This window comes from Ambystoma mexicanum, chromosome 6p (assembly GCF_040938575.1).
Source record: "Ambystoma mexicanum isolate Mex_15411 chromosome 6p, UKY_AmexF1_1, whole genome shotgun sequence".
Taxonomy (NCBI): Eukaryota; Metazoa; Chordata; class Amphibia; order Caudata; family Ambystomatidae; genus Ambystoma; species Ambystoma mexicanum.
The window spans coordinates 555,970,555-555,988,680 of record NC_090935.1 but is presented as its reverse complement, the minus strand read 5'-3'; the positions used below and the strand labels follow the sequence as shown (position 1 = coordinate 555,988,680).

Sequence of the window (18,126 nt, the reverse complement as noted above, 5' to 3'; positions counted from 1 at the left end):
GCTACAATAAAGCCGCATTGGCATCAGGACCACGGTAAGCAATGCCAAGGTTTCAGAATTAAAACATCACAAGTGTGTGTTAAGGCTGAAAAAATATACAAGGCGAGTGTCCCCCCCCCCCCCGTCCCTGAACTGTGCCCTCCCTGCTTCCCCTTTCTTTCCGTTTGCATCCTTCTTCTGCCTTTCCTTTTTCTACGGCCTCTGTCGTACCTGGCTCTCATATGCAACCTCTCCCCCGCCCCCAACCAGTCTATCCTACCCCTGTTTGGACTTTCCTTCAGAGAAAAGCAAAACCACCTCTGGGACCAGGACTGCTTCACTTCATCTTACCCCCAGAGCACCGCGCTTGGGCCTGCATCCCTTTTTAGGCCCAGCACCCAGGGCAGCCCTTCTGCCCGGGCAGCCCTTCTCAAAGGCAAAGGGCCCCAAGGCAAAGGGCCTCTCCCGAAGAAGCAGCTCCAGAGACTGTTTGCCAGTGTTTGCCTGGAAAGAGAGTAACCAGCTGTCACCCAGCAGTGACTTACAAGATAAGTGTGGTCTGGGTGGGGAGTACAGCCATCACTATTGCAAAATCCCTGCCACTCTTCGTACCTAGATAACATAGCATACCAAAATTAGCCAGCCAGCAAAAACTATTTCCATCACTGCTTTGTACCAACCATTAAGGGTTTTGCATTTACTGCTGTGCCCCAATTTAGGTGATCACCCTCTGGCTAGGTGAATTTTAACCATGTGCCACACTTGAGTGAAATGTGAAGATTAGCCATGTGTCACACTAAAATAGATTTGTGAATATTAACCATTATTTTGTCAGCCATACCTCGCATCTAGATAGATTGCGTTAGTCCTGTCAGATTGGGTCAGTTAGAAACATCTCATCTAGGCAAATTGTCTACTCCGTCTTGGTATACGAAAACTATAGCTACTGCCTGCATCGCTATATCCCCATCTAGACATTTCTCCCGCTATCCAGGAGACCCAAATCTAGGTGCTACTGTATTTTACTGTCTACTGTTGTATGCCCATTTAGTCGCTATCCAGGTGTCACAAATCTAGGCACTACTGTATTTTACTGTACCGTTGTAAAGTCATTTGGGCTTTTCTCCTATCTAGATTCTTTTATTGCGCCACTAACCCATAGGCCTCAAGGTGCGCACAAAAGAGAAAGAGAAAAAACACAAACAGTTGTACAGACAGCAAGACGGAGAAAAAGAAAGACATGGTGGGCCAAATAAGACAACCAGCAGAGCCTGCACAAGATATATTGGGTGTTAAAGGAGGCAAAGTGAGAGATTGTTGCGGCAATCTGAGAGATTATCCTTGATTTGCATCAAAGAGGTATGTTTTTAACAGTTTTTTTTAAAAACAGCCAATGTGTTACTCTCAGCCAGATACCTGGGCATGGAGTTCCACAGAGTGGGAACCCACAGATTGAAACTAGCACCCCCAATTTTCTTCAATGAAGACATGGACTGGATCAGAGACACCACAATTGGATCGTAATGTACGACCGATGGCTTTTTTAGCCAAGCTGTAAAATAGGATTGGGCATCACTGGGAGGATACCTCAGCTGCAACGTGCTCACCATGGAAGCAAGACAACACGAAGCAACACAGGTTCGATCCCCGGGTCCGCGCTTAGAAACCTCTGGGTATTTAAGCGCGCTATAAATACGCAACTAAGACAAAAAAAAAACAATTACGCAACAAAAAACAAACAATTCCTGTAACAGTGCCTCGATGCCCGCGTGCTGTGTGAGCGCTTTAGAAATGCAAATAAATACATTTAAATACAATAGACAGACCCTTATGCTGCAGCCGCTGTTTAAATGGTAGCCAGTGCAAGCTCTACCTGGCCTTGGAAATATGCATGTTACGCTTGAGTCCAAACACTGCCCGCACTGCATTGTTCTGAACCACCTGCAAAGACTTGAGATTGGTCTGTGATGTGTGCCAATAAAGAGACTATTACAATAGTCTAACTTGCAGTTCACAATCGATGCTGCAATTATGGCAAGATTTTTCTTTTGACAAGTAGGGCCATATTTGCCAAAGAAGCTGGATATAAAAATGGCAAGATAATTTCAGATAATTGATCTGTTGATTGAAAGACAATTGAGGATCAAAGAAGACTCAGAGTGTTTTAACACCGAGACTTGGATGGTATTTTGACCAATCGAAAAATTCTCATATTTTGCATCCAGTCTCTTTAGTCGTTGGGGGGTGCCTAAGATAAGTAGTTCAGTTTTGGCATTATTGAGAGCCAATGAATTTGCGGCCATCCAGTTATGAATTTCCGTAAAAATATAGTTAATATGCTCGAATAATCACTGGTTAACTTAATAACTATCTGCGTATCGTCGGCATAGTTGGCAAAATATATGCCTATCGCTGCCAAGAGTGCGCAGAGGAGACAAGAATAAATCTTAAAAAGTAGTGGTGACAGGCAAGATCCCAGAGGACCACCACATAGGAGAGTAGAGGCGATGGAAAATATTTTTTGCTACTCTCATGCTACGTGGTCCAAAGAAGGATTTGAACCACGCGGTCACTTCTTTGGAGCATTTGCCCACTGTACCTAGTCTGTCCGCCAAGAGTTGATCAACGAGATCAAAAGCGGCAGACAGATCCAAGAGTAATAATAAAGCAGTGTTACCTTCATCCACCATTCCAGCAATATATGATTTTAAGTCCAACAACGCAGTCTCGGTTACATAGTTTGGTCGGAAACCGGATTGCAGGTCAGCTAATTTATCATGTTCTTCAACGAAGGACTGATATTGACTGTGAGCAATCTTATGTAATATTTTTAAGATGAAGGGAACATTTGTAATAGGCCGATAATTACCAGCCTCTGCGGGATCCACATTTTCCTTCTTCAGTAAGGGTGTTACCCATGCCTCTTTGATACCTTTAGGAACAAATTATTCACAAGAGGATCCATTGACAAAAGCATTCAACCATGGAGCGAGAGTAGAGATTTACTCCTTAAATAATGCAGCGGGGAAAGTATCCCCCTTGCAGGAGGCGGTTTTAAGTTTAGAGACCACATCAATTACCTCCTCAATGGAGACTGTTCTGAAAGAGAAGGCAGGGGGGGGATCAGCATTACTTTCTACATTCTTCATAATAGGAGTGATATGACCAGATAGTAATTTAACCTTTGCCTCAATATTTTTTTGGTGAGTTTTGTTAGAAAAACTATCATGAATATTTTGGCACCAAGAGCTATCAACGTGAGGTGCATCAGGTACATTACTGTCGTTCAGCTCTTGAAGGATTGCAAAGAGCTCCTTTGGTCTGGATGTGGCTTTAGCAATCTTGGAATTCAGGTGTGTCTCGTTGGCCTGATCAATAAGGGTTTTATAATGTTTAACAGCAAGCCTATAGGTAGAAAGGCTTGACTCAGAAGGATGTTTCCGCCTGTCCAGGTGTCCCAAATCTAGGTGCTACTTTATTTTACTGTCTAATGTTACATGCCCATTTAGGAGTTTCTCCCGCTATCCAGTTGTCCCAAGTCTGGGTGCTGCAACCTTTGAAGTCTGCTGCTGTGTGCCCATTTAGACCTCCATCCCTTTATCCGGGTGATATTGATATTTTATTTCTATCGCGCTCGTACACAAGTGTTTTAGAGCGCAACAAGGCAAGGGAGGGAAACAGGGAAGAACAAAACAGCGATCTTACTAGGCCCTGTGACTTTGAGAATGTGCAAGTGCATGGGAGAGGAGGAGGGGAACAGTGTATGGAAGGGGGGGAGAAATGGAAAGTGCGAAGCAGAGGAGAAACAGATAAATAATAAATAATAAAGGCAACAAAAAAACCAGTTTTAGTGCAGCCAGCAATTTGCAAGTGCTAGGTTTAAGGCAGTAGAAGGATGTTTCCGCCTGTCCAGGTGTCCCAAATCTAGGTGCTACTTTATTTTACTGTCTAATGTTATATGCCCATTTAGGGGTTTCTCCCGCTATCCAGTTGTCCCAAGTCTGGGTGCTGCAACCTTTGAAGTCTGCTGCTGTGTGCCCATTTAGACCTCCATCCCTTTATCCGGGTGATATTGATATTTTATTTCTATCGCGCTCGTACACAAGTGTTTTAGAGCGCAACAAGGCAAGGGAGGGAAACAGGGAAGAACAAAACAGCGATCTTACTAGGCCCTGTGACATTGAGAATGTGCAAGTGCATGGGAGAGGAGGAGGGGAACAGTGTATGGAAGGGGGGGAGAAGTGGAAAGTGCGAAGCAGAGGAGAAACAGATAAATAATAAATAATAAAGGCAACAAAAAAAACAGTTTTAGTGCAGCCAGCAATTTGCAAGTGCTAGGTTTAAGGCAGTAGACAGGGTAGGTCTGATAAGTGCAGGAAGCCCAATTCCAGGTGCTACTGTACTTTTCTGTCTAATTTGGTACCCCTTTTAGATACACCCACCTCCCCCTGTATCCAGGCGCCCAAAAACCCGGTCCTAATACTCTGACAAGTTGGCCAAGTTGACCCACCCGCCGCCCCATCATCCCTCTGGGCCCTCTCCCTATGCTCAGACTTTCGTTCCAGGTAGACCACGAATAGCGAGATCAGTCAATTACACTGGACCAAGAAAACTATCACTGCAGTCGAACCAAAGCCAAGCCTACGGTACGTATACCTTACACCATGTCTGGGGACACAGGCCACAGGCACAGCCACCCACCCAACCTAGAATGCAGCTATGACTATTTTATTCCGCTTAAGCAGCACACATAGCCGTCCACACTGAAACCCCTGAACACTGGTGCCACTAGTATACAGCTATGACCAATGAAAAACAATTCGGTCTAGCTGGGCACACATTGAATCTCCAGCACTAGAACTCTATCCTAAACCACTAACAGCACCTAACCATGTGCCTGATCTAATGGGGTGCTTCCTGGAGCCTAGTAGCCCATCTAAGTCCTAACCCGGCAAAAATACAAACATCATTAAACTCATAACCTCCTACACATGGACTGCGGTACCACAATGCGCATTGAGGCCATACATATGGGGAAAAAGCGCTATATAAATGACAAATATAAAATACTACACAAATGCATGTTCTGGTTGAAAAAATATACAACGTCGCCAAATGAACAAAATAAACATTCATCCAAAGATTGGTTATAAACAGAATCCCCATAAACACAATTCATCACATGTATAGAAAAGATACTCAACACATACATTTCAGAATTGCCCTGGCTGTTTCTGGTGAGGTCCAGCCTGGATATTAGTGAGTCTGGGTTGGGGAAGAGGTGCATTGGCCACCATTGAATTTTAGTTCTCCTGGAAAGGGCCCAAAAGGGCCGGTAGCACCTTTCGGACTGCCTCCTGCCCACTGGCAAAGTGCAGGTGACCAGGGGACCCTTCCCATATCGCCCCCAAGGCCATGATCCACTAGCACATGCAGGTCTCTGGCCTTGTTGGTCACCTCACTAGAAGTTCCAATTATTACGCAGTGGACTTCATCTCAAGAACAACAGCATTCAACACAATAGGGAGAAGGTTGCCAAAGGAAGTCAAATCTAAAAACTAATGTGCTTGCTGGAATGGTGCACCCACTGCTGGGAGTTCCATGTAATGCCGTTTTAGCGGGATTGGCTCCCTTTTGTACTCTGTAAACCACCTTTCTGGATTTTCGACTGAGTCACTTCCTTAGCAGTTTGTACTTCCAATCTTTCCTTTTACAATATGAAAAGGTATTGAAAGCATAATTAGGCAACATCACTTGTACAGAATGCACTGCTATTATGCAAATTAATAGAAATGTGTCTTAAGAGGAATACAATATTTTATGAAGGATTGAGTATTGCTGTCCATGTTACTTTCTTCCACCATGAATGCCAAGAACAGGTTCCAGCTGCAGCCAATCAGATGTTTGAGGGATAATAGCAGCTATTAGCAGAGATTATTAGTAATCAGCTCTTCACTGTTCCTTCTGGCACCATAGCAGGAACTGGATTATTGGCTCTGCATTTTATGCTAGGTAAAGACAAGAGGCAGAGTGAAGGTCACAACTAAAGTGAGCCAGCGAAATGGGGCCATTATTAGATGTTTTACCAGCGAGCATGACAATGAAAACTTGCAGCTATGGTTTCGGGGGGGGTTCAGGGGGGCTTTCAGACTATAGTTTGCAGAAACATTGCCTGGAAATAAGGCCAAGCTTTGTCCCGGAAGGATAGCTCAGCGGCAATGTGCTTGCCTTGGAACCAAGATGACACTGAGCAACACAGGTTCGATCCACGGGTCCGCGCTTAGAAACCTCTGGGTATTAAGCAAGTTATAAATAACCTTATCATATACCAAGAATGAACATGCTACAAGTTCACTGTATGAACAGCTTGGTCAACCTACACATTCACCTGTACTAATAAATGAAAATAACTCACCATTCTTGCTGATGTCCAGCTCCCTGAGATTAATAAGATTTGCAATAGAGGCTGGCAATGCTGTTAGATCATTGTCTGGTAAACTCAGCTTATGCAGAGACTGGCAGTTAAAAAGTTGCTGAAGAACAAACAAGACATTAATGTTGGTTTTCTCCCCAAATTCACATACATGATAGCAACATTTGTGGACTCACACACAGCTGATGAAAAAATCACTGCAAATGTATATTTCATAACTGCCATAAAAACAGAATTAAGGGATATTAGTAAGGCAGACTAAACATTTTAATGTGCAAGTTAAAATACACAATTTATGGCACACACAAAGTAATCTGAATGGACAAGAACGATCAGTCTAGCACATGGTTGGTCATTCTATTACAAGACCGGAGGCAAGCATTATGCTTTTAACTCCTTTATTACTGCTCCAACAGCTTTTTAAATCTTTCAATTTCTCTTTTTTTAAACCGTTCGAAATGCAAAACTGAGAATAAAAACAAACAAAAAAGACATGAGGATGTGTTCAAACTACAGTCCCCATGAAATTTAGCAGCTTAGTAGTCCTGAGCCTCAGCCCTGTTGTCCAATCAGGTCTCCCTTATAAGTACAAATCCCTGCTGCTCTAGGTCCCTTCCTCTTTTTTGCTGCTTACCGACAGCTAAGTACATTTTTGGTTTCAATTCCCGCTATAAAGTATTCATATTTAATTATATACGTTACACTGTGCGCGCATACAGTAATGGTGATTATGTTGTAAATCATGTCAGCAGAGTATCTTGTAGCGCGCGCACCATAATTACTTATGAAATCGAGCGCTTCACTACATTAACATTTAATCTTTTACCATTAAAGCAGACCGGGCCCGCGAGTGAACTATCTCGCGTATGACTCCGGTCTGGGATTACATCCATTTAGCATTTACCGGCTCATTGAAGTTTCCTCAGCGCATCTGTTCGTTCACTCGACAAAGCCAGTGACGCACTCCTGAGGTTCTTCAGGCATGCGCGATTACATTTTCTCACCCAACCTTCCTAAAACGAACGGGAGAAGATTTACACGCTCTGGAGCATACGCGCTGCAGATAAAGGAGCTTTTACAGCATTTCAGCTCCAATACAGACAGAAGCGGTTTTCGAAAATAACAGATTATAAAAAATAAAAAAACAAAGTTGAAAAGACCTACCTATACAGCTATTTCAGACTGTAACCAGGTCGATTTGACATGCTGCTAGTAACAGCAGCACTCCTCCCCACTGCATATACCCACTATCATGGCCCATGACAGGGGAGAAGAGGCTTGGAGTGAGTACAGTGACCAGGAGCAAGACCTGGGAGAGGAGGAGACAAACCTCTCCCAAAGTTTTAATAAGGTTTTGGGAGACTATTGTATGATCAGTGCTCAGGGAATCCAACCACTTCAGGACAGGTTACAGGTCCTTGAGAATTTATTTGGCACCAAAGCTGGCTTACACGATGAGCCAGGCGAGGGGACCTCCACTAATAAGCCTCTGGAGGACAACACAAAGGGGAGAAAAGCTGCCCAGAAGAGGAAACTCTTCTACTCCTCCGGGCTCAACTATGGGGAAGAAAGAAGCCCCAGGAGGCAGCCGACTCCTTTAACAGCCTAAAGAACACTTTTCTATACAAGTCAGCAGTGCCCGGCCTCGTACCCCCTACCCCAGGGGAAAAAAAAACACAGGGGAAGCCCTCATCCTCAGGAGTTTGATCAGAAGTTGGAACAAGAGGATGACAAGAGTCTTGGGAGAGAAAGCATAAGGTCGCAGAGCAAATAGACCTGCGATAATAAAGCCAGTAGTGTGGAGAGTCCCCCTGATGAAGCGGACGTAGCCGATATGTTCGAGCCAGATACCATTGGTCACCCTAGGTCCACTGAGTGGACCAGTCTTCGAAGGTTGCTTTATACGTGGTTCAGAAAATGCAGAAACCACTGGAGAAAACAGGGTTCTGCCTCAGAGCTGAATGCCCAAGGCCTGAATTTACGGGGAAAGTAGCAGATACCCCGAAGCTAGATCCCAGAATGCTTACCTTTGTCACAAAAGCAGGGAAGGATGCCAAGAAAGGTATGGGCCGTGCTTGGGGAGCATGTCAGGACAAAATATTGGACCCGACAGGGCCCATCGCGAAAATTATGGACCTGGCGGAGAGGTCTAAAGATACGGGAGAACCAGTAGACCCTTTCATTCTGGCTGGATGGGCGCAAAGGGCAGTGTGCATGCTCGGAAACGCAAACACAGCAAATTCTTCTGAGAGGCATAGGATAATGCTCCTAAAAATTGCCAATAAGCTCAGAGACCTAGCCTCCTATGAAGCAGGTGAGGAAGGGCGAGGATTGCTCTTTGGAGACACGTTCGTAAAGGAAATGGACACGTTTGTGGGAACATTTTCAGCCTTAGAGAAGGCGCAAGCCTCAATAAGAAAAGTATTCCCTGGAAGGGGTTTTGCAAAGGGCCAGTCAGAGGCCGCTCGACTGGCCGATACAACTCAAACAGAAGACCCCACGGCCCGATAGCCCAGTACTGGGAAACTCCGCCAACAAGACGCCTTCTTTCCCAAAAGAGGTAGAGGCTACAGAGGCCGCAGAGGCAGAGGGTACTACAGACACCAGAACAATACCACAGCTGAGAGCGCAAAGCAATATACACCGCAGTGGGAGGGAGGACTTTACTTTCAATACCTGATTGGCGCAAGCTTTCATCAGACGCATGGGTGTTACAAACTGTCCAGGGTTTCAAGCTAGCATTTCTAGAGAATCCAGTACAGAAAAACCCTCCACCACGCATTTACATTTCACAAGCAGAGAGAGAGTTATTGGGTACAGAGATTCAAGCGCTAGCACACAAAAATGGCAGAGCACACCCACACAGCAGGGTTCCTCAGCAACATGTTTTTAGTTCACCACAAAGACAAGATGAGACCAGTCATCAATTTAAAAAAGAGCTAAACAGCTGGTTAGTGTACAGACACTTCAAGATGGAAGGAATCCATCTGCTAAGAGACCTACACAGAAAGAACGACTGGCTAGCGGGTCTGGCTCTGAAAGACGCATATCTAACAGTGCCACTAGAAGTACAGTAACGCCCCTTCCTGTAATTTCTCTGGAAAGAGGAAGTATGGCAAATCAAGACTTTACCCTTCGGTCTAGCCTCAGTGCTGTGGGCCTTCACCAAGCTCAAGAGAGCCCTAGCGACCGCATTGCCAGATCAGAGAGTTCAGATGATCATCTATCTGGACGACATCCTATTTATGGCGGAAGACTATGAGAGATTGCAGAAGCAAGTACAGTGGGCAAATGCCTTGATCTCAGGATTAGGATTCTTAGTGAGCAAAGAGCAATCCGCTCTGATGCCCACCAAAAGGATAGAGTTTCTAGGCTTTACAATAGTTCCAAGAAAAACCACACTAGAGCTCCCAGCGCCCAAGATGAGAAAGATCTGGAGGACAGCTCTCAAGAAGCTGGCAATGTCACTTCAGAATCTAGCCAGGATAGTTGGTCTGCTAGCAGCCTCTATCCAGGCGATTTTTCCAGGGTCATTACTTTATCAAGCTCTTCAGAGGCGTAAAATCAGTTATCTACAGAAAGGATGGATAAACCATCACCAGGTACCACTAGCCGAGAACAGCAAGTCGGAGATTCGCTGGTGGATCCAGAATCTGGAAGCATGGAACAGCCGAGCCATCTTCGGAGACGTACCAGAGCTCATTATAGAGTCAGACGCCAGCAAATCAGGCTGGAGAGCCAGGTGCGGACACTTGGAGACAGGGGGGAAAATTGTCTCAAGAAGAACTAGCGCTCCACATCAACTGTCTGGAGCTTCTCGCCGGGTCATTCGCAGTTAAAGTATTTTCCAAAGGCAGAGCACAATGATGTATCCTCTTACACATTGACAACACATTAGCAGTAAGGTATATGAACAAGCTAGGAGGCACGAAATCCAACTTTTTAGTGGAGCTAGTGAAGGATTTCTGGCACTCCCGTTACTTAATAGATTTCAGTGACTGGAGACTACACAATTCGGTCTTCGACAAGTTCAACAAGTTACAGCAAAGGTGGGGACCTCTACATACAGACCTATTTGCCTCGAGACTGAACGCCAATCTGCCGAGATATTTTAGCTGGAGACTGGATCCAGAGGCGGTAGGGACGGATGCGTTCCTACACAACTGGGAAGGTCACACTATGCCTCCCCCCCCCCTTCGCGATGTTGGCGAGGGCACTAGCAAAGGTGCGGACAGACTAAGCAGAACGTGATATTGACACAAGAATGGAAATCGCAAGCGTGGTTTCCAGTTCTGATGGAACTTTCTATGGATTTCCCACAGAAGATTTCTCACAGAACGGATCCCCTATCCGATACAGCGGGAGCTCAACATCCACTAATAACACCGAACGCTGACCCCCTGCAGAATTTCAGGCGCAGATGATGTTTGCCGGGACTTTCAGAGGCGGCTACAGAGCTTATCAATGTCTCATGGGCCCCTTGCACAGTTGGAAGCTATAATTCCGCTTGGAAAACCTGGGAACTATGGTGCAGGAGGAGGAGTAATCCTCCCATTTCAGCACCTATAGTGCAAGTAATAAATTCCCTTGCATCTCTACCCACTAGAGGCAGAGCTTTTAGAATGGTGGGAGTGTACAGATCAGCTATCTCAGCTGGACACAAGCTAGTAGATGGAGTCCCTGTGGGAGAGCACCCAGCGGTAGCAAGGCTCCTTAAAGGCGTAAAAGTAAGCAAGCCCCCTCAGCCAAAATATTCATCCTTTTGGGATGTTAACAAAATCTTGCAGCTGTTCGAATAGTGGCCAAGGAACGACCTTCGTTCGAAAAGGCAACTATCTGGCAAGCTAGCCACATTACTCGGTTTAGTATCATGCAGAAGAGTTTCTGATGTGAAAGCTCTAGAAATAGACAGAAGAGTGTTTTATCCAGAGGGCATAGCGTTTAATATCGTGCAGTGTACTAAGACTAACTCAAAAGTTATTTCATACCCATATTTCCCAGATAACGACAAACTCTGTGTAGCGCAGTGCATAAAATGCTATAAGGCAGCAACAGTAGCGATAAGACCGCAAGGTGTAAGTCAGTTGCCGATAGCACACGTAAAGGCATATAAAGCAGTAGCTCTGGCCACCATAGCGAGATGGGTAAGGGATGTGATGGAACTGGCAGGTATTGACATGTGGGATGCATTGACCCACTAGCTCTGCCCTGCGACATCACTGTGCTGGTGGCACCAGAACCAGCGAAATGGCCGCAAAAAGCCATATGCGCGCTAAACCTCAGAATTGCGCAGTGAAACCAGAAAGTTGGCTGCCAATCTAAATTGCCTGTGTCAGTAGTGGAACAGGAGAACACACAAGTAAAACCTGTCATTGGGCTGCCCACAGAGTGCAAATGGAAACTTCATGAAAGGCATTGCAAGGTAACCCAGAAGTGCTTTGAAATCTGCGTTTCCTTGGTTGCTGAAATTACAAAATAATGGTTCCCAAGCATCAGAAAATATCCAACATCCTTGCTAGGTGTTACCCGTCACTTTATTTAAAGAATCCACATAAGCCCACAATGTCAGGAAAAGCAGATTCCATCACAAGAATATCCACATTAAAAAGTGTGCTGGTCTGTAAAATCTGTCAGAAATGGGCGCAGTACCGCTAGCCACCTCTGTGATAGATGTCAGTTACATTGGAAGCTTAACTTGTGCAGTTAAAAAAATATATATATATATATAAAAAGCACATGGTTGAAATTAAGTGACTTGCTATCAAAAGCAAAATAGGTTACAACTATTTAATCTTTATGTTTAAAAAAAACTGGAATTAGATCGGTTTGCCTATTTTGAAAATGTAAGTTTATTTTATCAATGACAATTTTAAACAAATTGAGCTTTAAAGTAAATCTGATGCCAGCCAAAGAGCTTCAAAGCAAATTCCACAGTTTGCTCCAACAAAAGGCATCTCTCCTTGATTGAAAAGATATGCAGATGCTACTGTCAACAGAAACTCCTGCCAAAAGGACAGAGGCGGGGATTGCTCATGACCCACCAAAACGTTTGGGCCGAGCACAGACAGTTGTGTATTCTTAAAGCACAAGAAAGTATATTTTTGAAAAGGACAGAGGACTGTGCAACATTGTAAAAATTTTTAAAATACAGTATTGTTAATATGAAAATATTGGTCATGTTTTAAAACTAGTCAGAACTCTGCTATGTTCAGGGACATGACTACAGAATTTGTGGTTTTGTAGCAATTGTGGTGATGCCAGAAGCATGAAACTTCATATGATTATGCCCAGATCTCATGCGCACGTGTGTAAAAATGTGGGCAAATCTGACATTGGGTACCGGAACAAAATGGTGAAAAATTGCCAAATCTAGACCCAAGCTCTCACCGAGATGGGGCTCGGGTGAATACCTGCTCCACCAAATCTGTGATATCAATAGGATGTTGCTAGCCAGTTTGTAAAATTGTAAATATGTCTTGTATGAAAAATAGATTTCATGTGCAGAAACAAAGGGGAGGTTCTCCCTGGATCATAAAATACAGCGTCATCATGACACCCTGTTTTCTTCTCAAATCAGGGGAAGAGGAAATACCCTAACCAATAGAATATGTAGGGGGTGTGCCAAGTAGAAGTCAGCATACCTACCGTTTTAGAAAATACATAAATAAAGATAGCTTAGGACCCAGACAGACACACTTTCACCCACCATCGATTGCTGGCGGAACACTTTGGAAGAGAAATCCATATTCCAGACTCCAGAACTTTGAAAGCAGAAAGGCCCACTTCCAAAGCTGAACCATTCTCAGCTTGGCCTTTAAAAAAATCCAGAAACCAGATTTTACCCCAGACCTCTAAGGGGAACAAAAAGAACAGCCTGGCTGAGCTGTGCTGCTTTCTTGCTAAGAATTCTTGCCAGAATCCAGAGATCCAACCCAGTAGAACAGAGCTGTGACCAGATAGCGGCGAACCAGAACCAGCCTGTCAGATCAAGTCCAATCCCGCCGTGCAGTGTCCAGAGTGCCGTGCTGAGTGCAGAACCAGAGCGCCTTGAGTCCAGTCAGGTGTGCTAGCTGAATTCCTGTCCAGAAAGTATCCCATACCAGATCTCTGACGAGTCCATTCCAAACAGTGGTAGCGAGTATCCATAGCATAGAATCGTCCCCAACATATGTATTATCCATAAGTCATTCCTATCCAAATCCATTCGCTTATATCCAGAACTGCATTGTAGAAAATCTTTGTCTCACCTGAACTTTCTCTTGCCATATAGTCCTTTGTAATAGTAGTGTTAAAATCATCTTGCGCTAATATATTTGCTGAAGAAAGGCAAGCGTCTTGGCAGGCAAAAACCATCCAGAGGCGTTGTTGGACTGGTGGCTGTGCCGTCGTGTAGTTGGTGGCTTCATAGTCTCCCTAGCGTAAGAAACCTGGTTTGTAATTTTAAAAAGCGCAACCTTGTTTTACAAATTTTGACTCTTTCTGAAAAAACCGACTTCCACAAAAACCTTCATAACTTCACCGTTTATGCAAGAAACGAGATTTAAGTGTCAAATTGAAGCCAACATCCTCAGCCTTCCAACAAACCCAAAACCACATCCCAACTCCATAGTTATTCCGCACCTCTATTATGGTCTAGTTTACCGTTTGGGAATAGCATTTGGTAGCCATTCCATACAGAAGTGATGGAACCACCTTGGATTTGTAATATTTTACCAAGGGGAGTAGTGAGAACTTACAATATGTATTGCAGAATTTCATTTGGCACACCGACTGGACCAATTTACTCTCCGACTCCAGCTGACCCGGAGTTAGATTGGAGGACAATCTGAAACCTAAATAAGTCATGTCTTGAGTCTGAGAAACCACCTGGTCCAACAATATCCATTTGAAATTAGGTGAAACCTTCATGGGTCTCTTAAACATTACAATGTTTGATATGAGAGGATTTATTTGTACATCATCCTTAGTAGCGTAGTTGCCCAGAGCACACAGGAGACACTGGAGGCCTATCTGAGTAAATTCAAGAAGGCCTAAACCATCTGCATAGGCAATACATTTTGACTGAGAGCCAATGTTAGGGCTGCCACAAGAATGTTTACAATGTTTCTAGGTCTGCTAGATATAGGTTAAAGAGGCAGGGGGCCATAATGCACCCCTGCCTCACCCCTCTTAGTTGGAACTAAAGGAGACAAATTACCTTGCGCATTTAGTCTCGCTCGAAGATTAGAGTGTGTGTAAAGCCACAATTAACAATTATGGCAGGCCCCAAGCTTTTAATTTTGACCACGGCAACTCGCAGTTTATTGTATTCAACACCCTGGAGATATATATCCATGCAACCATATAAAAACTGAGCTGCTCTTTCTCCAGGACTTCTCGCTTACAATATTCATGACTAAACCATTGAGTGACGTTGACAGGCCCCTTCTGAAGCCTATTTGAGGTTTTGACAATATGTTCTTGTCTACTGCCCAGAGTTCCAGCTTCCTCAATACCACTGCCGCAGATATCCTCCTGTCCGCATCCAGTAGGGCCATCGCACAATAGTTCACTGGATTCCCCCGATTGCCCTTTTTGTAGATGGTGACTACTATGGCCGATTTCCAGGAAACTCCTACTCCACAAAACCTGCCCAAAAAGAATTAGCAGGTTTTTTTAGACCACAAATCTACATTTGACTTAAATATGGAATTGGTCAAACTATTTGCACCATAGCCCTAGAAGATCTTACAATTTGTTCAGATATAATATCCTCACTCAAATGCAGCCTCCAAGCTATATTACGTTGTAATCCAAATCCCGATTCAGAGGGTCTCCTGTACAGATCTCCAAATTAGTTACACCAAGTACTCCCTGCAACAGCATTGCTTTGGAGCATGCCCTGCGAGTCCTTAGAGCGATTTACCAAAGACCAGATGTTACATGAGTTACTTGTAGCCAAACCAGAGCATTAGTTTGCCATCCTGGTGGTCGTGTAAACACATTTGGGAACTAGCCCAGTTTCTAAAGCTATTCTGTATACTCTTTAGATCGAGTTGATGTTCATGATTAGTTATATCCACATATTTTAAGCCCCTCCGATTGCCTTCCTCAAGGCTCTTTTCTTGAGCCAGTTTGCCTCGTCAAATGATTGTTCATCACTTCTCTGGTTAATGGGACCCTGGTTGGCTGGCGAGTCATGCTCCCACAAAACATCTAGGAAATTGGTTGGAGCACACGCTATTCTCAGGTTGCGATGTGGTTAAATTATCAAGAGCGTTCTTTAAGTAGTTGTTCTAAGATACACCTCCCTTTTTAAACTTTCCTATTCGGTTCTTCCCTTTGTTCACCAACAGTTCAGTACAATGACCTATTTCAGGCCTTTTAAATCTGTGATCAAAAGTGCTGATCAACACATTGTGATCACTACCACCACAGCCTGCCACCCAGAAACCTTTACATCTAGCAAACCAGTCCTCAGAGACACGAAGGTAATCAATAGTAGAGCAAGCAACAACCCCCTTCCACGTTAAAGCAGGAAGAATGTCCCCCCCCCGAAATGTTCTCATTAGCCATTAACAAATTTCAGTCCCTCAAAAAAGTCAACCATTTCTGGCCATTTACAGATGGCGGTTGATATGATGTTTCTGGGCCAGGTAAGAACAAAGTTGTGCACTGCGCGTTGAGATCACCCATCAATATTATACCTGAAGATCCATTTAGAGTTTTTACTCTCAATAGCAATTCAGAGATAGATTCCAAAAACACTGCTAGTTGTGAATGTGCAGGATTTGAGTAAATATGGATAATTATTTCCTGCGGGAACTCAGTCACTCTCGGTTATTTTGGCTGCTAGTAAACCTGGAATTTGAGTCGGAAGTTGAATTTCATACCCATTGAATTTCGCAACGCAAACAAGAGGCCACCAAAAGGATGACCTCCCTTACTCTTAGTCACTTGTTCGACTATAAGAAAACCATCCACCTTAAAGCGGTGGAGTAACAAGGTTAAATCATAGTTCCCAAATATTTCCTCTCGTTTTATTAATTAACTGGAGACCTGCGTATTCCATCCCAGCAGTCGGAATGCTCTGTTCACTAGAGAGTACCCAAATCAACATCCAACGTTTGAAAAATCTGGTTAAAAAGGTCAAGTAACAGATCTTACCTTCGTCTTGGTCTCATGTAGTGTTAAGTCAAGTCTCCAGAGTCAGACAAAGCGGTCCTGTTTGATGACATTCTTTGTCAAGATTGTACCACCCTGATTTATTGTCTCCCCTCCACCCTCTGAGTTTTTCTGATTTTCATAAACATCACTGATTATTAATTTTGAAGAGTTCTCCAAGTTCAACTTCCTAAGCTCAGCATTTGCAGCCAATAATGCATTCGTACCTAGTCTTGATTCTAGACCAATTTCAGAGATTAAGGTACGATTTACATGGGGGAAACTGACAAACTCAATGTCATGACTTGAAACCAGATATAGTTCAGGGATTTTTTTTTTTTTTTTTTTAAAGTCAGCTAGTGTGGCGCTATGATTTAAAGCTTTTTCATCCTTTCCTTTTTTTAATTGTTTCATCCATAGTCGAAAGAACGGCGAAGGGTTGACTAGATGAAGGATCCAAGTCAGCCCCCGATTGCGCCTCTGCTATGGGCTGTTCTATAATCTGACCTTCCTGGGCCAAACTTATGGAGCTAGCCTACTGAATGGTAGGTTCTTCCGTTACTTTTCGAGAGGAACCAGGCTGGAGATTGGTTCCAATATCTCTTGAGGTCCCCTCCAAAGCTTGACTTGTGGAAGATGTTGAAGGGGAGGACAGGAGAGCGTGAGTTTTGCCCGTTCTCCCCCCCCCCCAAAGTAGAAAATTGGTGCCCACTTTATTGGAGCCTGAACTTTCACTGTTTGTATTCCAATGCTCACTTTACTGATGGGAACACTGAGCTTCTTTACAGAGGGACCGCCCAAAGTAGCAGGTGAAGAGGAGACCGAACACTGACCGTTCTGTGTGTCGCAATCGTCCAGAGAGGTGGTTTGTTGTCTTTCCAAATTAAGACAGATTTAGAATTCTAGTCAACGCCCTTGTTCCTAGGTATTGAAATTGCACAAATAAGACATGCATTACTTACCGTAAAAGCATTTCTGATGATTGTATCTGCTTAGATTCACATGCTGTGCATATGGTCCGACATCCAGTGGTAACCGCAGGGTATTGCATCTTTTCTTTCGGGGGACCGAAAGTGGACATCGGCATAGGCGTGTCTGAAACACTATCCCCATCGTGACGTGTGTAGTACCCAAAATCCCTTACGCGCCGAGGTCCCTCCAATTGTATTTTTTCCTGCCATGAGGGAGCCCAAGGCTATAGTGAGTGAGTACATGAGAGACAGTAGTAAGAAGTCTATGTTCCTTCCACCCCGAGCGGGGAGGCAGGGAGGGCGCATGAGAATCTAAGCAGATACAATCATCAGAAATGCTTTTACGGTAAGTAATGCATGTCTTCTGATGCTTGTTAATCTGCTTAGAATCACATGCTGTGCATAGACTAGCAAGCAGTACCCGGAGTTGGAGGTGGGTTGTGAGAAGGAACAGTAGAAAAAAGATGTCTTAGTACTGCTTGTCCCACCTGAGAATCAGACCTAGAATGAGTGTCTAGGCAATAGTGTTTTGTAAAGGTGTGTACAGAACTCCAGGTTGCCGCTTTGCAAATGGACTCTAGGGGAACATTTGCAATGAAT

General features: G+C 44.2%; 1 protein-coding gene across 5 annotated transcripts in view; it reads right to left on the bottom strand.

Moving 5' to 3' along the window:
• The window catches only part of ERBIN (erbb2 interacting protein), a 2,559,118-nt gene that overhangs the window by 2,011,520 nt on the left and 529,472 nt on the right, over window positions 1-18,126 (bottom strand). For all 5 annotated transcript variants that reach the window (XM_069627374.1, XM_069627371.1, XM_069627370.1 and 2 more), the window contains one exon: window positions 6,395-6,512. In XM_069627374.1, coding sequence (XP_069483475.1) covers window positions 6,395-6,512 — 118 coding nt within the window. The remainder of the gene's footprint in view (window positions 1-6,394; window positions 6,513-18,126) is intronic.